The 19,094-nt window shown below is 32.8% G+C and overlaps 1 protein-coding gene and 1 pseudogene across 3 annotated transcripts in view; one reads left to right on the plus strand and one right to left on the minus strand.

Annotated features, from left to right (window-relative positions):
* The window catches only part of ZDHHC21 (zinc finger DHHC-type containing 21), a 70,079-nt gene that overhangs the window by 12,097 nt on the left and 38,888 nt on the right, over positions 1–19,094 (plus strand). Inside the window, exons 1-5 of one of the 2 annotated variants that reach the window (XM_025360473.1) lie at positions 3,416–3,452; positions 3,540–3,569; positions 4,780–4,878; positions 10,962–11,073; positions 14,347–14,485. In XM_025360473.1, coding sequence (XP_025216258.1) covers positions 3,416–3,452; positions 3,540–3,569; positions 4,780–4,878; positions 10,962–11,073; positions 14,347–14,485 — 417 coding nt within the window. Of the gene's footprint in view, positions 1–3,370; positions 3,570–4,779; positions 4,879–10,961; positions 11,074–14,346; positions 14,486–19,094 lie in introns of those variants that run through there. The other variant, XM_025360472.1, reaches the window with a different exon arrangement.
* Positions 2,207–2,829, minus strand: LOC112608546 (annotated as a pseudogene). The gene has a single exon (XR_003116009.1). The product of XR_003116009.1 is annotated as a 60S ribosomal protein L17 pseudogene (transcript).

The following is a 19,094-nucleotide window of genomic DNA, read 5'->3' on the forward strand; positions in this document are numbered from 1 at the left end:
CTAGTGATAAAGAAAAATTTGTTGTTCTCTAGTGGAGGAGAATAAAAATGGAGTTCAAAAATGAATATTTGATAATTTTGCCACTTGTTTTGCTGGCTTATGTACTTTTCTGTTTCTAAAGTTAATAAATTTAGAAATAAGCAATGAAGTTACTCTCATATATACTTAATGAAATTCATGTTCTGCTTTTAGTCTTGAATAGAACTCAAACGTTAATAATAATATTGAACATGTTGAAAGAGCACTTGTCATTTCTTTTAGCACTTGATAGTTGGCAAGGCTAAAAAATTAACATTGTCTTGAATGTTTCTCTTTTTGACTGTGTAGATAGCTTACCATTTGTATTTGAGATTCCTTTATTAAAATGATTCTTAGCAAATTAAATAGCATGCTTTATCCTGACTTTCTTCATTTTAATGATACCAATCTGTCTTTTGATTTTTAAATTAAAAGATAAGTAAATGAAACTTTTATTAGTTTAGTGGCCTAGGCACTATTTCTATTTTAGAATTCATACACAAGTTAGAATATATCTGATGTAAACCATTGAGTGGTATTGCATTTGGGTTCTTTTTTTTTTTTTTTTTTTTCTGCTTCCCCAATATTTGCAGGATCTGGGGATGAGAAAACGGGGGTATTCTTTTAAAATTAAGTATTCCTTAGTGTCTTTTCCTTTGTTTCAGTAGCTTTATAGCTTGAAGAACATTGGCAAGGCCTCTAAGGGATGGTACCCTGAGGCTTTTCAATTGATTATGAATTGTTCTTAGAATGAAGTGGACTGGGATATAGGCTGAAAATCTGGGAGTCACCCTTGACACTTTCCCCTGTAACACCTGATATCTAATCAACCAGAAAGTCAGACTGGTTTGATTCTAACAATTGCTCCTTTCTGCAAACCTAATTTTGGCTTTTGCCTTCTCTTAGCCTAATGGATCTCTGTCTTTAATTTTATCATTCACACCAGAGCTTCAGTAATTTATTCACAGTACACATTTCATCATGTTAATCCCCTGCTTCAATAGCTTTCTATTGCCAAAGAATTCAGTCTTAGCATTCTAACATGGCATCTTTATGGCCTTCATGATATAGGCCCGTATTTCTTAGCACTCACTCTCCACAGAAAGCTTTATGATTTGTGATGGCAGGTTGTAATACCTCCCACAGTTTCTACTCTTGCTCCTGCTATTCCTTCTGTTTGCAGTATTGTTGTCACTTTTCATTGCTTAGATAACTTTTACTAACCTTCTAAGACTGAATTCAGGTTTCATCTCTTATAGGAAGACTTAGTTTATCTAGTCCCATCTTCTGTGCCCCTATTAACATTTTGTCCGCAAATCTGGAACTTACCATATTGAGCCTTTTTTCTGATTCTTTTTCCCATTAGACTGTTTTAAGCAAAGACCATGTCTTCTTCATCATTGTATCTGCAGTGTTTAGCAAGTAATGGGTGTGTAGTGGAGGCTCAGTGAATATTTGTTGAACTAAGTAAGTTCAACTCATTGTGGTAACACTGAAGTGTTTGTGAAGCTCATGGGTCAGTGGTTCGTAGACACCAGTCAGCTGTTATCAGACTCTTGCAGAGCATTTTACAACATTTTATTGCTTTTTGAGCTTTATGAAGAATTATGATTCAGTAAATGTAGAATGGGGTCTGGGGATATGTATTTTTAAAAAGCTCCCCAGGTGTTTTTGGTTTTCTTACAGGCTAGAGAACCATTGTCCTAGTTTATTATTGTACCATTACATTTTATGTAAAAGGTGCCCTCTAGACTTTATGCAACAATTTATTATTTCAGCCTTGGAAGTTATATCTACCAAAGTATGGATGTATTTTAAGTCACTTTTTTGGTACCATATATATATATATATATATATATAAGTATCTTAACTCCTTAAGTGTCTCATTGAGAGATCTGTTGGCATATTGTTAACACTCAACTAAGAAAAGCCTCATTTAAACAGGAGTCTTCTTGAATTGATCATGATGAGATTTGCTGGGCTTCATTCTATGAATTTTAGTATTTTTGGCAATTTGTAATTTTCACTTTTTGTCATTTTTTAAAATCCTTAAAAAATGTTTTATTGTAGTTTAAAATTAAACTAAAGTGCACAGTTCTGAAGTATACAGCTCAGTGAATGTTTACATATGTATATACCCATAAAGTACCACCCAGGTCAAGATATGGAACATTTTCTTCTTTTTTTTTTTTCCTTTTAATTACATTTATTTTAATGCTGAATTTACTCCCGTGCCATAAGTTTTTGTTTCTTCAGTTTCTTCTGGGATATCTTTTTCTTCTGGGCAACTTCCTCTTCTGGTTTAGGAACAATCTGTTCCTTTTCAGTAAGGATCATTTCAATGTGGCAGGGAGAGCTCATGTATGGGTTAATGCGACCATGAGCTCTGTAGGTTCGTCGGCGCATCTTAGGTGCTTTGTTCACTTGGATATGCTCGATGACCAGAGAATCTACATCTAAACCCTTAAGTTCAGCATTACTGTCTGCATTTTTAAGCATGTGCAGCAAAAATTCAGCACTCTTCTTGGGCCACCGACCTTGTGTCCAGCCCCACTGCTTGGCCTGGGCATACCTGCCAACTCCACCATTGTAACGTCGGAATGGTACGCACTGTTGCTGTAAAGTGACATCTTTCAGATACTTCGTGGCTTTTCGAATATGCATACCCTTGATGGCCTGGGCAGTTTCACGAGTGTTCTTAAAGTGAACACGAAGATTGGAACCTCTTGATTTGCATGATTTCGTGGGGTTCTCCGGGTCAAGTGAATAGCGAACCATTTTCACAGATTACCTCAGGCCGCTTAGGGAAAGAGGAAGCAAGATATGGAACATTTTCAAACCCCTCAAAGGTTCTCTCATGTTCCTTTTCAGTTAACATACACCCGGTCACCACAAGATAACCACCATTTTGACTTGTGTGACCATCAGTCTTCTGATTAAAGCTACTAAAAATTTTTGTACGTAATCTTTTGGTGGACATGTGTATTCATTTCTTTTGGGTTTACATGGGAAGTTCAACTCATTGTAGTAAGGTCTGGGTTAAGGACAAACTTGTGTTTTAAATTCAGTAGATGATTCCAATTTATAGCTGTGATAGCAATTCATAATGAAACATTGAAATTATTTGAAGCTTGGTAAAATTTGAATATCCTGAAACTTATGTTTGTTTTCCCAAGTATTTATTGTAAAAATATATATACAAAGAAGTATCAATAAATATGTCAACTATAGAAAGAAAATATCAAATATGCAAAGAAAACTCACTGTTATTTTATAGAAGTTTTGCCAGAAATACAGTTTTTAGTCAAATTTTTCTGTGTAAGTAATTGTTTTCTTTGTTCCTTCTCCTTAGGATCATCCTTCCTTGTGGGTTAGCAGGCAGTTATAAGACTGCAAAATGGGTCTCCGGATTCACTTTGTTGTTGACCCACATGGTTGGTGCTGCATGGGTTTGATTGTCTTTGTTTGGTTATACAATTTTGTTTTAATTCCCAAAATTGTCCTCTTTCCTCACTATGAAGAAGGACATATTCCAGGCATATTAATAATAAGTAAGTTTCTTGATCTTTATTTTCTTGTATAATTATTTTTCTCACTGTAAACGTTTTTGGAGTGTAGTGTCACTATGTTAACTTTCCTTTTAATATATTTAGTATTTTAGCAGTGCTGTCAATATTCAGTTATTTACTTATTTATGAACTTGCAGAAATAATGGCCTTTATAGATTTGCAGTTAGATAAAAGTGATATCTCCATTTTTAACTGCAAAGTACGTAAAGACCATTTTGTTAAAAATAGAAAACTGACACAGTAGTGATAACTTGCATGTCTATCTGTATTTTCAATATTGCTGTTTTGTACCTAATTACAAATGTAGTCGTTTTAAGAATAGAGATAATATATGTTACTGAGAAGAAAGAATTTCATAAGAAAAATATTGGTTACGAGGTTGATTATAATAACACTTTGAACTTCTGGATAGTTATTAGTCAATTAGTGATGGCTTGCTTATGATTAAAATAAATTGAAATTATATATTTTGCATGTACATGGCATTTACAGTTTTCATGCCCATTACCTCATTCTGACCTCACACGAACCATGGGAAATGTTATATATATGACAAAACTGAACAGTAGTATGCAGTCAGTCCTGGATTGAGCACTCAGACTGTTCCTTTTACATGTACAGTGTTTTTTTTAATCCCCCCAACAGAATTCTTCTATTCTTACTAATTTAAAAATGTAGAATTATGGTGGCCAAATCTATTTTCCCTTACTATTTTTGTTTTCTGGTTATTAATTTTAAAATGAAAACGTTTCTAAGTCTTAGTTCTCAAATTAATTGTTTTAAGATCCATCAAAAGGGACAGTTGAACTTCACTAATTCAGAGTAATATTGAAGATACCCAGTTAATAAAAAAGTTTACTTGTTGGTATTTTGATCCTTTCTAATATAGAACATGTAGTAATTAAAAGTAAGCCTATTCATTTATGCCATTATTAATAGGAAGTCCCTGTTAAGGGATCTGATTTATAAGAAGTTTGAATTATTATCATGTAAAATAATTAAAATTAGTACTATTTAAGATAGTCCTCCTGACAGTATTATTTGGTGAGTTAAATTATTTACTTTTTAATCTTTTGAAAATTTTTCTGCTGATGGTGTTTATTAAAATATACATTTTAAACTTTAATTATGATTGTTGATAAAATGTTTTGAAGGATAAGTAACTAATTTCTTTAATTTATTTATTTTAAAGTATTCTATGGCATTGCCATATTCTGTCTGGTTGCCTTAGTGAGGGCCTCAATAACTGATCCAGGAAGACTCCCTGAGAACCCCAAGATCCCACATGGAGGTATGGTACTCTGGATTTGTCAGTTTTGCTGATGCCAGAATTACTGTCTTTATTTACATATTTTATTGCCTTTAATATGTATTGGTTATGTATGTCATCCAACACTGCTTTGAAGTCTTTGCTTGTATGTGTCTTTTCCAAACTTCTCTACTTAAAATTGCAACCCTGCTCCCCCGGCACCCCTGCAATTTCACCACACCCCATCTCTTGGCTTCCTTTTCAGTTTACTTGTTTGTTTGTCTTCCACCTCCCATTCTAGATCTCCATAAGCTCTGTGAGAGTATAGATTTTTTGTTTTTGTTGTCTTCATTTACTCGCTGCTGTATCCCTCATATCCAGAAGAGTCTCTATCATTTAAGATGCTCAGTACATAGTTGTTGAATGATACATAATTATCTGAGAAGTTATATTTTAATTTTATAAAGGAGTTTTCTTGATGGTGCCACTTACGTTATGTTATAAATATAATATTGCTTAGAATAAATACTTGTAGTATTAAGAATACTATTGTCTGTTTTTCCAGGTTCTAACAGTTCAGTGAAAAATGGCAAGCATTTATTCTAGTTTCAGTCGAAGGTGATTTTTGATTACTCTATTGCATAATAGCCATTCAGGTCTCAAAAATGAATTAAAAATGTATTGCTTGTTTTATTACATACTGGGTATATATTGTATAGCCTTATTTATTTTCATTCCTGAGGCTCACTCTTTGATTGTTTGCTATATAAGCTTTGAGAACTCTCTGAACTTTCTTCTAGTAAGAAATTTATATGCCTGTGTAGTACATTGCAAAGCAAAATACTTTTTATAGTAATTTAGTAGTTTCCAACTTGCTGCACATTAGAATCCACCTGGGGAACTTCAAAAAATCTCAATGTCCAGGTCACACCCCATTTAGTTTAATCAGAATGTCTGGGGCATAGGAACCAGGTATCAGTATTTTTGAAAGATCCTAGGTGCTTCCAGTGTGTGGCACAGTTTGGAAACCAAGCAGTAATTTCTTAGGAAATTAGATTAAGTGACAAGTTACTTATAAAGTCTCCCTTAAATTCTGATTATTGTTTTTCGACACCCATCATTTGGAGGCTTAGTTGGCCTTGAAAATTCAGAGATTCAATGGGAATATTACACTGATGTTTATATAACTGTAAAAGTTTTTGAATACTACATTAAATATTAAGTTTTTATTAATGTATAGAGGCAGTAGGACTGTCATTAGAAGTTTGTGTATGTATATGTGTTTTGCAGTGGGACAGGAGCAGGGAGGGTGGCACTCTGCAATTTGTATAGAATCACTTTTCTTCCCACCTGGCTTAGCTAAAAACTCTCTAAAATATTGTATACATGTGTTACCTACTTCAACTTGAAAATCCAGTGGCCCATGAAAATCAAAGAAACAGGTATTTTCTAACTTGAAGACCTGTTTCTGATGAACTCTTTAGTTTGCAGTGGTGAAAGACTCAAATGCCTAGATGTTCCAGACACTGCAAATCAATGAGAGGGGCCATATAGCAAGTATTTCATACCTTATCTGAAAGTAGTTGTCCCTACTCAGCTACAGTAAAATTGTCATGCAATTAGATTGTTAGATCTTAAAATTCTCAGAATACAGGGAATCCTAATTTTTATTAGAAATTTTGTGATTAAAAAAAGACACTGGAAACTAATTTAAAAGTTAAGAATGTTGTATATGCCCCAAAATTTGTATCTTTAGGCCTAATTGACTAATTGAGTCTAAATGTAACAACTCTGTTATCTTTAATGTCTAGACTGTAGTGATGTAGGACACCCTGGCATCTTGCTGACTGTTTGGATGTCTGCTTTACATCTTGTCTCAGTTGGCATGTGGCCTATTTTTCTTCCCTGAATTCAAAAAACTTCCCATTCACTCCATTGACAAAAATACACTTACTTGTCATATATTAATGTTTCTCCATAGTCTTTTTCTAAAAGTATCACATTATCGTATGATCCTCATGGTAATTGTATGAGGTAGGTAGGCTGGGTGGTCAGGAGCATAGATTGTCCTTCCTGGATTAAACAGCTGGTTGTTGGTGTGAGATCCAGCCCAGAGACCCAGAACCTTGTCTCTGTCATCTTATTACCATGGATCTATATACAGATTGATAATTTTAGCTTTTTATTCACCTTTGTTACGAATCTGGGGAAAACTTAAGTCATCATTTACTTTTTGGTGCTGGTTACCTGATTCTTTTGTAAATATTATTTTAATTTAGTAAAAAACATTACAAAATTTTAACAGTGAAAAATAATATTGAATGCCTAGAGAGTTGAAACTATAGAAGAGTGACATTTATTCAGGAATGTTTAAAGGTTGAGCAATTTCATATAACTGAATTCTTCAGAAAAGGGAACTTAAAGCCCTAATACTTTGGTGATTTTAACTATTTTTTTAATTGAATTACTCTGAAATATTTTACATGCCTTTCTGCTTTTTTGAAACACAATGACTTTAGTATATATGTGACTTACTAAATATGAGGCAATTTGAATATAAGGAAATGTTCCATTTTCTCATGAAAAGATTCCCAGAATTTGACTTTATAAACTTTTGAGCATGTAGATGAAACAGTCAAATGAAATTGTTACGTTTGTTTATATTACTTGAGTTGTTCACATGTGTATTTGAAATAAAATATAAAATGAACACCTTCAGTTAAAAATGTTTTTATCACTTTCATATTTTATGAAATTTTATTCAAGTTCTTAACTATGTTTAAAAATGTTTTACTGAATATAATTTACATGCCATATAATTTATCCAGTTAGAGTGTACAATTCTATGGGTTTTAGTATGCCCACAGTTGCGTAACCATCACCGCAATCAACTTTAGAACATTTTAATCAAGTTTTTCACTTGCATGTTCGACATGTGGTTTTGTCATTACTAGAGCCATTTTTTTTTGACATAGCATTACAGAGGAAATTCTTTCAAGTTAAAAAAAAATGCGTCATGTTTTGATGCAGTCTCTGAAAAATTTACCCCAAGCTGTAAGGATGCCTGTATTCAGTGATCAGGGTCATGTATTCACTCACAGTTTTGGTTTTATCCTCCCTCTTATATTGCTTTTTAAAGGTGATCTGTGAGAGACTTATTGACATTTATTTCCTACATTGACAACTGATTCTTATCAGGGAATCTCTGTTAGGACCCAAACTTTGTGTTGATTTAGGTTATTTCAAGTAATGGTTTTCTCCTCAAAGCATTACTTAGTGATTTTAAATGTATTAATTGAGTGAGGGTCCCTTAAAAGGTGAGTCTCTTAAAAGACTCAAGTCGAGGGTGATTCCTTCCTTTCTGAGGGTTAAACAAACCAAGCATTGTATTATATTCATTCAAGCATTTACAGCATTAATAAATCTCCAGGTTAAACAAAATGATGTATTTATTCACATTAAACAGCCTCAGTCATTTATGGAGTTTGCCTTTTTTTTTATTTTGTTTTATATTTTGATTTTTCTCTCCCTTAAAAATGTATCTGTTAGCTTTTAATTTTTCTAAAGCTATCATAAATTTTCAGTTGAATTCTTTTTCTCATAGGCTTTTAAAAAATATTACTACATGGCTAGTACAAAAATCATCAGACATCAGAATGTATCAGTCACCAAGATCCTATGTGGACATGAGTAAAGAAAGGAAAGGAAAATGACTAAGAAAGGCTTTGGAGATATGTAGGGTATGTTAAGATGGATGGATTTTTTTCTTGCTACACAAGGCAGAAGCACCTTCTAGATGATCAATTAAATTTCTAGATTTTGTACAATAGTGATTTCTCCTTTCTTCCCTAAGTATATAGAGATGTATGTGCTCATATAGATATGTGAAACTGTGAGTTTTTACAGGTATTTCTCATTTGAGATACTTACGTGGTATCTTCATGTTATCAAAGGAATGACTCAAGTTCTTTCTTTAAATCAATTTATGGTCCAGACCATAGATTAGCAAATAAATTATTTTTTACTATAAAGGCCTGTAGTAAACATTTTCAGCTTTATGGGCCGTACAGTCTCTTTCACAACTCCTCAGCTCTGCCATTGAAACACAAAAGCAGCCATAGACAATATGTAAATGATGGGTACATCAAACTTTATGGACACAGAAATTAGAATTTTATATGATTTTTACATGTCACAAATAGTTATTTTCAGTAGTTTAAAATTGTAAAAATTATTCTTAGCTCATAGGTCATACAGAAACAGGTGGTAGACTGGATTTGCCTGCAGACTGTAGTTTGTATCTGTGGTCTAGATTAAGAATTATAGGCTTTCTCTAACTATAGCCATGTGCTCTCCTCTTTTCTGAGAATACATTTTAGATATAAAGTGAAGAATTATATGCTGATTTCTCAGAAATTACCAATAATGAATACACCGTGTTTATGTTTTAAGGGGTTGATAAAAACAAAGTTTTTATATTGCCTTTTAATGAAAATTGGCTCATTGTGGAGAGAGCCTCCTTCCTGTCTATATTCCTCGCAATGTGTGAATTCAAAGTTTTAACATTGGGATGTTTGGGAGCATTGAGCTAAGCAGGGGAGTGGGATATGATATGCTTGTGACATTGTAATATGCTATATATTAAATGAGTTTTTAGTTCACTTAGAGGTAAATAATACTAGTTTAACTATGTCAATTAAGCTTTAATATTGTTGCTCTTGCATAATTTATTTTCATTAAAATAACTAAGAAATGAAAAAGGATTTTCTTTTAAAATGAGATTTCAAATATAAGAGATAATTTCTCAACTTTCATATCATTGGAACAATTAATTTGATATAGGTTTTATTCATACTTTGTTTCTTCAGAGATATCTGTAGTGGGAATGTTTTCCCAACGCTTTACTGTGTAAAAGTCCAGCATGTTGATGTTGCTCCTGACCATTCAACTAAAATAATGGAATTCAAATAGAGAATCTTTTTCAAAAATTGAATACTGTCTACTATTATCTTTCACTTTTATTTTGAATCTTTCTTTGATTTTAGACTTTTCATACATCAGCAAGCATTTAGTGACCACCTACTATGTGCTAGGGTCCCACTCTTCATATAGTAATATTCAATCTGAATATAGGAATTAGGCTAATCTTACTGTGCCCATACTTTTAATGAGGTTATGGAATAGTATAAACACGAATGATGAAAATTAAAAGAATTTTGTAAAAGTAAAATTCCATTCCAACATATTTAAAAGATACATTTTTGTATAAAAAGGCAATTGTCTTTTCTAGGAAGATGACTCTTTCATAGTTTTCATGGATCTGATTAGGACAATTTTTAATGAAAACAAAAGCCTTTTCTCTTATGCAAACTTCGTGTTTTTTGCACAGAACTTAATCGTGTGCTGTTTCACTACAGATGAGAGGAAATTGCTACTTGATGGTAGTTCAGTGTTTTGTGAAGAAGTGCTTTATTTTCATTAAAAATAATAGTCATCTTACAACATTTTTAACTACTGAAACTATTCTGACACCTCCCAAACCCATATGACCTCCTTCTCTAACCTGTCATGTACACTCTTAAATGAATCTATTGATGTTTTTAAAAATTAAATGATTCAGGGAAAGTGTGTGGAGGGGAATACCATCTCTGTTTTTCAAATGAGTTTATAGGATTGATTTCAACTTACTAATCAACTGAAACCAGGGTCAGCATTATTTCTTCTTTAGAGCCTTCAAAAAATAAAATTTCTAGAAATCAATTTGTTTAAATAAAATTGTTTTAGTATAATAATTTGGTTAGGCTTTAGGGTTTTGTCACTGGATTTTACTTATATTCTCACAGTATACCCAGAATCCAAATACATTGTTTTCTGTCTCTTACTTTGACTATAACAATAGTGTCTTATTTTTATAGTCTTTTAAATTAGAAACACACAAAATAAGACATATATAGAATAGAACCACAACATTTATGGCAAACACGTTTACACCAAAGGCTTAGAAGAAGAAAAATCTCTTAGAATTATATGTTGAAGTCTTCCTATAAAATCTTCTAAACAACTGTTGCTAAATTTCAGCATTACCCACTTGCCTTCATTAAATGGATTTTAATTTCCTTCTCTAGAAAGGGAGTTCTGGGAATTATGTAACAAGTGTAATCTGATGAGACCAAAGCGTTCCCATCACTGTAGCCGCTGTGGCCACTGTGTGAGGAGAATGGATCATCACTGTCCATGGTAAGAGTGATTCACTTCTAGCAAAGAATAGGGGGGTGGGTAATAAAATGTAAATCTTACAACTTAGCAGCTTTAAACAAAAGTTACATTAAAGTTACATAGTTTTACAATATCTTAATAAGGATATCGTTATTTAGATTATATGATCAACTCCCAAAGTCATTTTTCCACAGAAATCCTGTGTTTTCTAACAAGGAGAGATTTGAGCAAAAAAACTAATAATATGCAACCTAATATACAAAAGGATAAAGGTGGTTGTATTAAATGAGGCAATGTATATAAAACATGTAATAAAATATCTGACATGTAGGATGTACTTAAATGGTAGCTATTTCTAATTGTAGTAAACCATATATATCCGAATGTTTGTATTCCCTTTTTATTTGTTTAATTAATAATATTTCAGACACCCTGATAACCTCTTCCTTACCCCTTAAAGCTTTTTAAGCATTATGTGTTGGATATAGCTACTACCATTATGTACGTGTTGAAGTGTGTGAGTGATAATTAGCTGATTCTGCAGAACTGCCAACAGTTTTGGTCAATAGGGGGCTCTCTTGTAATATTTAAAGAAAATGTTCAGTTGAGAAATAGACTCTCTGAAAACAAATGCTGTGTGAATTCTGTATTGTATCTCATTTTAAAGCTGTCACAAAAATCTGTGAACAAGATATTGTATTTAATTCTGTTTTCTTAGCATTGGCTCTCTGTATAAATATTTAAACTGGTATAGTGTAGAGTTTGACAAATGTATCTGTATACATATATGTAGTATTTATGTTTGTATACACAGACATGCATATATGCAAATGTACATAGTGAGCCTCTTAATTTGTAATTGCATTTATTTAAAATTGATTCAAGTAGAGTTTAGCTTTTTCTAATGTTAGTCAGTTTAGAGTTTTCCTTATTTTTGATAACTTATTTTGATAGCACAGTTAATCAGCAAACTTTCAGTGGAAATTTGTTGTTTTGCATAGACTGATTATTTAAATAGAAGATAATTTCCTGAAACAGGAAAAAATAAGAGCATTTTCGATAAAAGCACCTTGTTACTACATAAAAATTTAAAAAATTTCTAAATCTGTCAACAAGATAGAATAGTATATGACATATAGTTGATATTCAGAACCGTGCCTTGAATTTAAACAGATTAATTCCCAAGTAATCTTCTAAAGCTCAGTGATCTGTTTGCTGTCACAATAGTAATAGATTTTTAGAAAGCTAGGTGAAACATGTATTCAGATAATTGCTAATCATACAGAAAACTCAGTTTTTAAGCACTTCTTATTGTAGTGTTTCTTACTAACTAAAATACAAATGTTCATGATGCAGGTGGATATTGATGCCTTTTTTTTCAAATGAATGCAATAGTTTAAGATTAAAAAAAATCAACTAGGAAAGACTCACTTATTGGTGACCAAATAAGGTGCTATTCAACCTTAATTCTAACCTTGGGGTGATTTCTCTTTCTAGGCCTCTTGCTTCCATAGTTTTAGTCAACTTTTCAGTTGTTAGCAGTGAGGGGGAAGTACAAAGGATTCGGAGGATCAGAAAGGAGGGTAGACAAGGGACCTAAAGAGATTCAGGAATTTTTATGATCAAATTTCCTGATAGAGCACTGCTGAAATGTTCAGAGAACAGGGGAAATATATAGTGTAAATTGGAAGCAAGGAAAATTTTTGATGTTTTCAGAAATTGTACTATTTAGCTGCCTAGCACAGTTTTAGGTTTGGAGGTCAATTCTCACAACGCCTCAAGGTTTTCCATATTTCTGGCTTTGATCTTTTTGTTTGTTTGTTTGTTTTTGTTTGAGATGGAGCCTTACTCTGTTGCCCAGGCTGGAGTGTAGTGGCACGATCTCAACCTCCACCTCTCTGCAACCGCCGCCTCCTGGCCTCAAGTGATTCTCCTGCCTCAGCCTCCTGAGTAGCTGGGATTACAGGCGCATGCCATTATACTCGGCTGGTTTTCGTATTTTTAGCAACGATGGGGTTTCACCATGTTGGCCAGGCTGGTCTCGAACTCCTGACCTCAGGTGATCTGCCCCCATCGGCCTCCCAAAAATCTGGGATTACAGGCGTGAGTCACTGCGCCGGGCTTGATCATTCTTTCTAAGTAGTTCAAATGTTGCAAAAAGAACTCATATAGATTGAGTACCTTAGTGCTTCTTAAAGCTGTTCTGGTTAGGAATGCTGTGATCATAGACATTGTTTCTTAAACTTCCTGGGAACAGGAAGGATAGAACAAGGATAAGCCATCTTTCAATCAGCAGCTGTTGAAGAGCATTTTTGAGTGTGTATAAGCACACTTCTTTTATAATCCTGCTTGCAAATAACAAAGCACAGTAGATTTTCTTGTTTACAAAACATGCACTCTTAAGTCTAAGAAATACCTCTCTAGGGTTTTTCAGTTCAGTTCTATATTTGACTTTAAAAAATGGTTTAATGACAAGTTAAAAAGAGCGATTTAAGTTAGGACCGAAACCTGTTACATCATTTCTTTTTCATTGACAGCATAATACTATTTTGAAATGAAGACATTTGTGCAAAGTCATTTGTAGTTTTGAACTAGGGTTTTTTGCTGGAATTTTAGGATACTTTGACAATTTGGATACAATAAATTTGGAACAATAAAATATTCAGCTTAAATTAGCCTTGAAAATTTTTGATTGTAACATTAATCCTCTTTCCTAGTTAGGGTTCACTGTTGTATTGGTGGAAGTATTGCTCTATGTATCTGTAAATAGTTTTGAATACATTTTTATTTTCAGCAACCAGGGATAGATTTTTAAAATCAAAAAAAGTTGTGAATGCTTATTAGTCATGTCGGAGTGGTATGTTTCAGCTGTTTTACTTCAGGGCATTCAGATTGCTTTCCACAGCTAGAATACTGTAAAGGAAGAGCAATATACAGGGAAGCAGGGTTCTTGCTCTCTTGGCCCCTATGTCTTCTAACTGTACATCCTCTGGCTTAACTCCTTTGTTCCCTGGTTCCTTATCAGTGACACAGGAAGCTACTGTCTGCTCTTCCTGTCTCGCTGAGTTGTTATGAGTTGAAGGGGATCACATATGTGGACTTCCTTTGTGAAGTGCTTTACAAATGTAAGATGGTATATTTATACTTTTCCTTGTATAGTTTGTTTTTGCCTTCGAGTGGCCTTAGCATATCTCCATGAAGTCAAGCATATGTGATATTATTTGTTTTTATTTTAGTCTTGTTGATCCTGAGGTGAACTTAAAATATTGTTTCTTTTTCATTTTTTTTCTTTAGGATTAACAATTGTGTTGGTGAAGATAATCATTGGCTCTTTCTGCAGTTGTGTTTCTACACTGAACTTCTTACTTGCTACGCACTGATGTTTTCTTTCTGCCACTATTACTATTTTCTTCCACTAAAAAAGCGTAATTTGGTAAGAAATGTTTATATCCACTAACATTAGAGCAGTTGTAGCATACAATTATTAACATGTGGTTCCTTTAAGTACAAAAGATTGGGAACAAAACAACGAAAATAAACTCCCAAATTGGTGAATTTTGAACTATATTGGGATTGAGAAGGTGGGCCCTAGTCTGACATTTCCTTTACATGAAATTCATTTATGGTTATTTATTAGTGTTGAGTGGCTTTCTTTAGAAAGCAACACATTGAATCTTCAATATATGTGTCTTGGTTTAAAAATATCTATAATAATGAAAAACAAAGATGAAATGTTCGTTTCTTTTCAGGAATAAAAATGTAGAATGTATTTTTTTAGCATAATGTCATCAAGATTTTGTTATTTTTTATTATTATACTTTATGTTCTAGGGTACATGTGCACAACATGCAGGTTTGTTACATATGTATACATGTGCCATGTTGGTGTACTGCCCCCATTAACTCGTCATTTACATTAGGTATATCTCCTAATGCTATCCCTGCTGCCTCCGCGCACCCCACATCAGGCCCCGCCCGGTGTATGATGTTCCCCTTCCTGTGTCCAAGTGTCCTCATTGTTCGACTCCCGGAATGTAGTTTTTAAAGGTTCTCAAATAGTTATGTTCTTGAGAAAAATAACTTTTTTTCTCCCTGACTTTCATCAGCAATGATAACATGAATTTGCAAGATGCTTTAAAAAGTTATCCACTGAGAATATAATGCATGCTAGTACGATAGTTTTAGAAATGTTTCATCTTATTTGTAGATAAATTTCTGATACAATTGGCATTAAAGTTAGATCATGTAAAAGAATGTACATATTCCCCAGAGTAATCTGTTTCAAATAGTTGAGCCTAATAAGAAAAGCATTAAAATGAAATTCCTCAGTAGGATTAAGGTAGTAATTTTTTTAAGTAACAGAGAAGTAGAATTTAGTGGTGTTAATGAAAAACAAAGAGCGGCTAAGAGGTAATGAATGCATTGTAGTATAGTGCAGTATTGGCAATCTCTGGGCCTTGTTTAAGTTCAGCCCTCTGCCTGTTTTTGTTAAAAAAGTTTTACTGGAAAACAACTACTTTCTTTTGTTTATATATTGTCTATGGCTGCTTTTGTTTTGTAACAGCAGAATTGAATAGTTGTGGCAGAAACTGTATGGTCTGTAAAGCCTAAAATATTAACTGTCTGGCTCTTTACAGTAACTTGGCCAGCCTCTGGTAGTGGAAAGATCTTGTCTTTATAAACAGACATACCTAGGGTTAAAGCCTGTGTTTTCTTATTACATGAGTGAGTTTTGATGCATTGTTTAACCTCTCTGAGTGGTGATTTTCTTCTACACTCATTGTAATGTGAATAATAATGAGATTAAATGAAATAATATATGTAAACTTAGCTGGTATGTGATAGACATTCAATTTATGTTACATTTGATTTTAGTGAAAACTCTCAGAGGGAGGAAACAGTTTTCTTGGTCTATTAATTTTCATGAAAATTTTAGAGACCGTTTTACAGTAAGCATTTATTACTGGAAGATTGATGACCAACTAAGGAAATTCCAGTAATCAAATGAAGGAGTAAGGTGTTTGAAATTACAAACTAATTTTCTTCTCTGAATGAAAGGTAGAAACTGGAGAAATTAATGGCAATTAGGCAGTCACCTTTTTTTAAAATGGAGAAATGGATTATAGGTTATATTTGAATATGCTACATATATGTATATGTTTACATGCATAATGTTGGAAAAAGGTCAGCAGCATAGCAAATGTTTGTTAAAAGATTAAATATATCAGGAAGAAGAAAGTATATAAAAAATGAGTGTGAAAAGTGGGTTTTGAAAAGTCAAACCAGATTTTCCTTAGAGCAATCAATTGGAGATGCAAGCAGGTGTTTTTTTAAATAAAAATCATAATATGTTAGCATTTTACCAAATGAAAATCAAATCATTATGTTGGTTGTTAGAAAGCTACTTTAGGAATGAGGCACTACATTATAAATAATTCTAGGGATCTGACAGAGTTATTTATGTCTAGTAGTGCTGAGCAGAAATCGTTCTCTTAGCCTAAGTCTTACAGTTCCCCTGTTGTATCAAGTGGGGTACTTGTATAATTACCACCGTGTTAGCAGTAATGAAATGAAAACTCAGAGATTATTTTATGAAATTTCCAGGATCATTTTGCTTCCTTTTGAGGAATCAAGTAATTTTTAGTTTTGTTTATGATATATTATCTCAATGAACGAAGTAATTCATATATATTATCAAGTTAGGTATATGGAGAGAAGAGCTTTACCACAATATTTCCCATTGTAAGAAAAGACAGATGAATTTAAATACATAAAATTGAATGTTTATTAGCACTGTTCTAACCTACTTAAGTTTAATAGAGTAAAGCTAAATTCTAGGACCAGAATTATAACTAAACTTGAAGAAAGTATTTTATAATCTATGTAGCTCTAAATATTCCAATGATCTGAAGCAAATGAATGTTCAGTAGTAACTCAATATACATTGAAATGACTTCGAGTCATTTCATTGATTTAGAAGTTGAGAATTTGAAGCTATATTACAGATACATACACACTTCATTACATCTTTTTGGTGGATTGACTCTTGTATCATTATAAAACATGCTTCTTTATTAATAATGATTCTTACCTTCAATTTTTTTTCTGTTACTAGTTTAACTATATCAGTTGTCTTTTAGTTAGTGTTTTCATGGTATATCTTTTTCTGTCTTTAATACTTTCAACCTTTCTTGGTTACTATGTCTCATATGTCTTATAGACAGCAGATATTTCATCATTAAAAAATTGTCTTTTAATATGAAATATTTAGTAAATTTTTACTTAGTATAACTGGTATTTTGTCATCTTCCTATTTATTTACTATTTGACTTTATCTCTTCTATGTTCCCATTTTCTCCTTTTCTTGCCTGTTTTGGAATTTCTAATTTAAAAAAAATTCCAGTTTTCTATTTCTAGTGGCTTTCTCTTTTACTCTTTTTATAGTTTTCCCAAAAATGAAAACATTATTCTGATTTTTTTGAAGTATAATATAAGTTAGTACTTTACCATTGTGCACCTAATGAAAGCAGTGGCCTTGGAACACCCTCTGTCATCATCATTTTTCGTATTTTGGGGTGGAAAGTAGATACAGAAAAAAATCACATGGTAACAGGACTTTATCATTATTACATATACATTATGTGTTATATTCTTATATAAGTTATATGTTACCTATAGTCAGTATTTGTTTTGAGTTATCTACGTATTGGTGCTTTTTCTAGTACTCCTTATGTCTGAGCCTCCTCTAGGCTTATTTTTTCTGCTTTTATTGCAAGTCTGTTGGAACAAATTCTCTCAGTGTTGGTTCCCTGAAGATGTTTTTATTTCTCCTTCATTTTTGAAGGATTTATTGTTTGGCACAGAATTGCAGGTTGGTGGTTACTTTTGTTTAGTTTTTAAAAGATGTTATTCCATTGTCTTATGGTTTCCATCATTTCTGTTGTAAAGTCAGTTGTTGGTCTTACTGTTACTCTAATGAAATGTGTTTTTCTTTGGCTGCTTTTATGATTTCTTTTGGTCTTTGTATTTTAGCAGTTATTCTGTGATTCTGTGATGGGCTTTGGTATTGTTTGCTTTGCATTTTTTTCTGTTGGAGAGTTTATGTAACTTTGAATCTGTGGCCTGATGTCATTCTTAAGTTTTGGATATTTCTTGGCCTTTATCACTTCAAATAGTACTTCTGCTCAATTTTTTCTCCTGCAGTTCTGGGATTCTACTTACATGTACATGAGGTCTCATTGTGCTGCATATGTTCTAAATTTATTTCTTCACTTTCCTTTTTTATTCCCCTCTCTGTGCTTCATTCTGGATATTTCTTATTAATTTATCCTCTGGTTTACTAATCAGCTCTTCTGCCGTGTCTAATCTACCCTTAAATCCTTCTAAAGAGTCTTAATTCAGTTATTTTTCACTTTTAGAATTTCCATTTGATACTTTCTTTCATTGATAATTTCTGTGGTGAAATCATCTATTTTGTCATCTATTTTTTTTGAACATGTTAATCACAGTTATTTTAATGTCTGTGTTTGATTACTTTAATTTTGAGATCCCCTTGTGGGTTCGTTTCTGTTGACTCTTTTTTCCTCTCAATTTCCAGATATTTGGTCCTGCCCTCTGACATGCCGAAGTCAGAATACTGAGCATTTTGCATGACAAATTGTAGAAAATGTGGTTGATGTGTTCCTTCCTCAGATTTGCTTTACTCTTTTTTTTTTTTTTTGATAGGATATAAGAGAAGGCTCATTTTTATCCAATCGGGTTTGTATAACAAGAATTTCTAATGCTAAATAACAGAACATTGGTCTCAACATGGCAGTTCTTGGGAAGATGCTGGTTATTGTGTTTATTGGTACTTTGTAAGGAATCTCGATTGCTGGATTTGTCTTTGTGAAAGACTAGTTTCAATTTGCCTTTATTCCAATAGTATAGTCCTTCGGGGTCTCAGCTGAAAAACTGAGGTGTTTATTGTGGATTGTGCCCTACAGTTACTGTTTTCCTGGCCTTGGAGATTTTGCAGGATGTTCTGAGTCTCCAGTTCTACTT

Source organism: Theropithecus gelada, chromosome 15 (genome assembly GCF_003255815.1).
Source record: "Theropithecus gelada isolate Dixy chromosome 15, Tgel_1.0, whole genome shotgun sequence".
Classification (NCBI taxonomy): domain Eukaryota; kingdom Metazoa; phylum Chordata; class Mammalia; order Primates; family Cercopithecidae; genus Theropithecus; species Theropithecus gelada.